This window comes from Cynoglossus semilaevis, chromosome 15 (genome assembly GCF_000523025.1).
Source record: "Cynoglossus semilaevis isolate Cse_v1.0 chromosome 15, Cse_v1.0, whole genome shotgun sequence".
Classification (NCBI taxonomy): domain Eukaryota; kingdom Metazoa; phylum Chordata; class Actinopteri; order Pleuronectiformes; family Cynoglossidae; genus Cynoglossus; species Cynoglossus semilaevis.
Genome location: NC_024321.1, coordinates 14,219,283 through 14,220,226, shown reverse-complemented (window position 1 = coordinate 14,220,226; position 944 = coordinate 14,219,283). Strand labels below are relative to the sequence as shown.

General features: G+C 42.6%; 1 protein-coding gene across 1 annotated transcript in view; it reads right to left on the bottom strand.

Moving 5' to 3' along the window:
* Positions 1-114: 114 nt before the first annotated feature.
* Positions 115-944, bottom strand: part of LOC103391138 (gamma-aminobutyric acid receptor subunit alpha-4-like) — a 5,415-nt gene continuing 4,585 nt past the window's right edge. Inside the window, exon 6 of the mRNA XM_008327288.3 lies at positions 115-128. Coding sequence (XP_008325510.2) covers positions 115-128 — 14 coding nt within the window. The remainder of the gene's footprint in view (positions 129-944) is intronic.

Below are 944 nucleotides of genomic sequence, written 5' to 3'. Positions count from 1 at the left end.
AGGAATAAAACCAAAGTCTATGTTAACACATCTGATTGTCTGAGATTCAAGAGCTGAACTGATGGAGTTCAAGTCCACACACAAACACACACACCTTGACCTTGACCTCTACACTTACACCTCCACACCTGAAGCATTGTGGGAATTTCGCATGAACCACAATTTGGTGAAAGTAGCAGAACGTTTTTTTTTGAGTTCATGACCGAGTCAAACCCCGCCCACCTTAAAATCTGACCAATCCCCAAACAGGAGACACCACACAAGGAACAGTTCTGACCACATGATGTGTCCAGAACCTCGGCTCACCCACTGTGATTTTTTTTTTACTAAATAAATACATATTTAGTCGAGAAGATGTTGAAGTGAAGAAGAAGAAGAAACTCTGTTGAAGAAGGAATTCTGCTGAAAACGTCAGGATCAGCAGTTCACCGTATGTAACACCCGCTGTCACTCACAGCACGGCCACTCACGCTGCTTCTTCATCTGCTCTGCTCTCTGCCAGAGATCCTCATGTGGTGCTGAAGGAGAACCCGAACGAAGAACGTACTGTACTGTACTGTACTGTACCCTACTGTACTGTACTGTACTGTACTGTACTTCTCAATGACTCGTTGTCTGTCAGTCCACCTCAGATTTAAGATTTAAATTATTGAGACAATTATAATAATATCTAAATCAGGTATGTCCAAAGTACGGCCGGGGGGCCCAATTACGGCCCATGGACAAATCTTTTTACGGCCCGCAGACTTTACCATAAAATACATCACGTGTCTCAGCTTAAAAATACACTTTAGTTGAGTTTTGATGCAAATGCTGTGAATGTCTCAACCTGGGGGTACCTGTCTACATACACTGATAGATAAAATTTAAAATGTCTCTTTAAAATGTAACGTGTCGTATGATCAAATGTCGTATGGCATGTTACATGTGTACGGGGGGTGGGG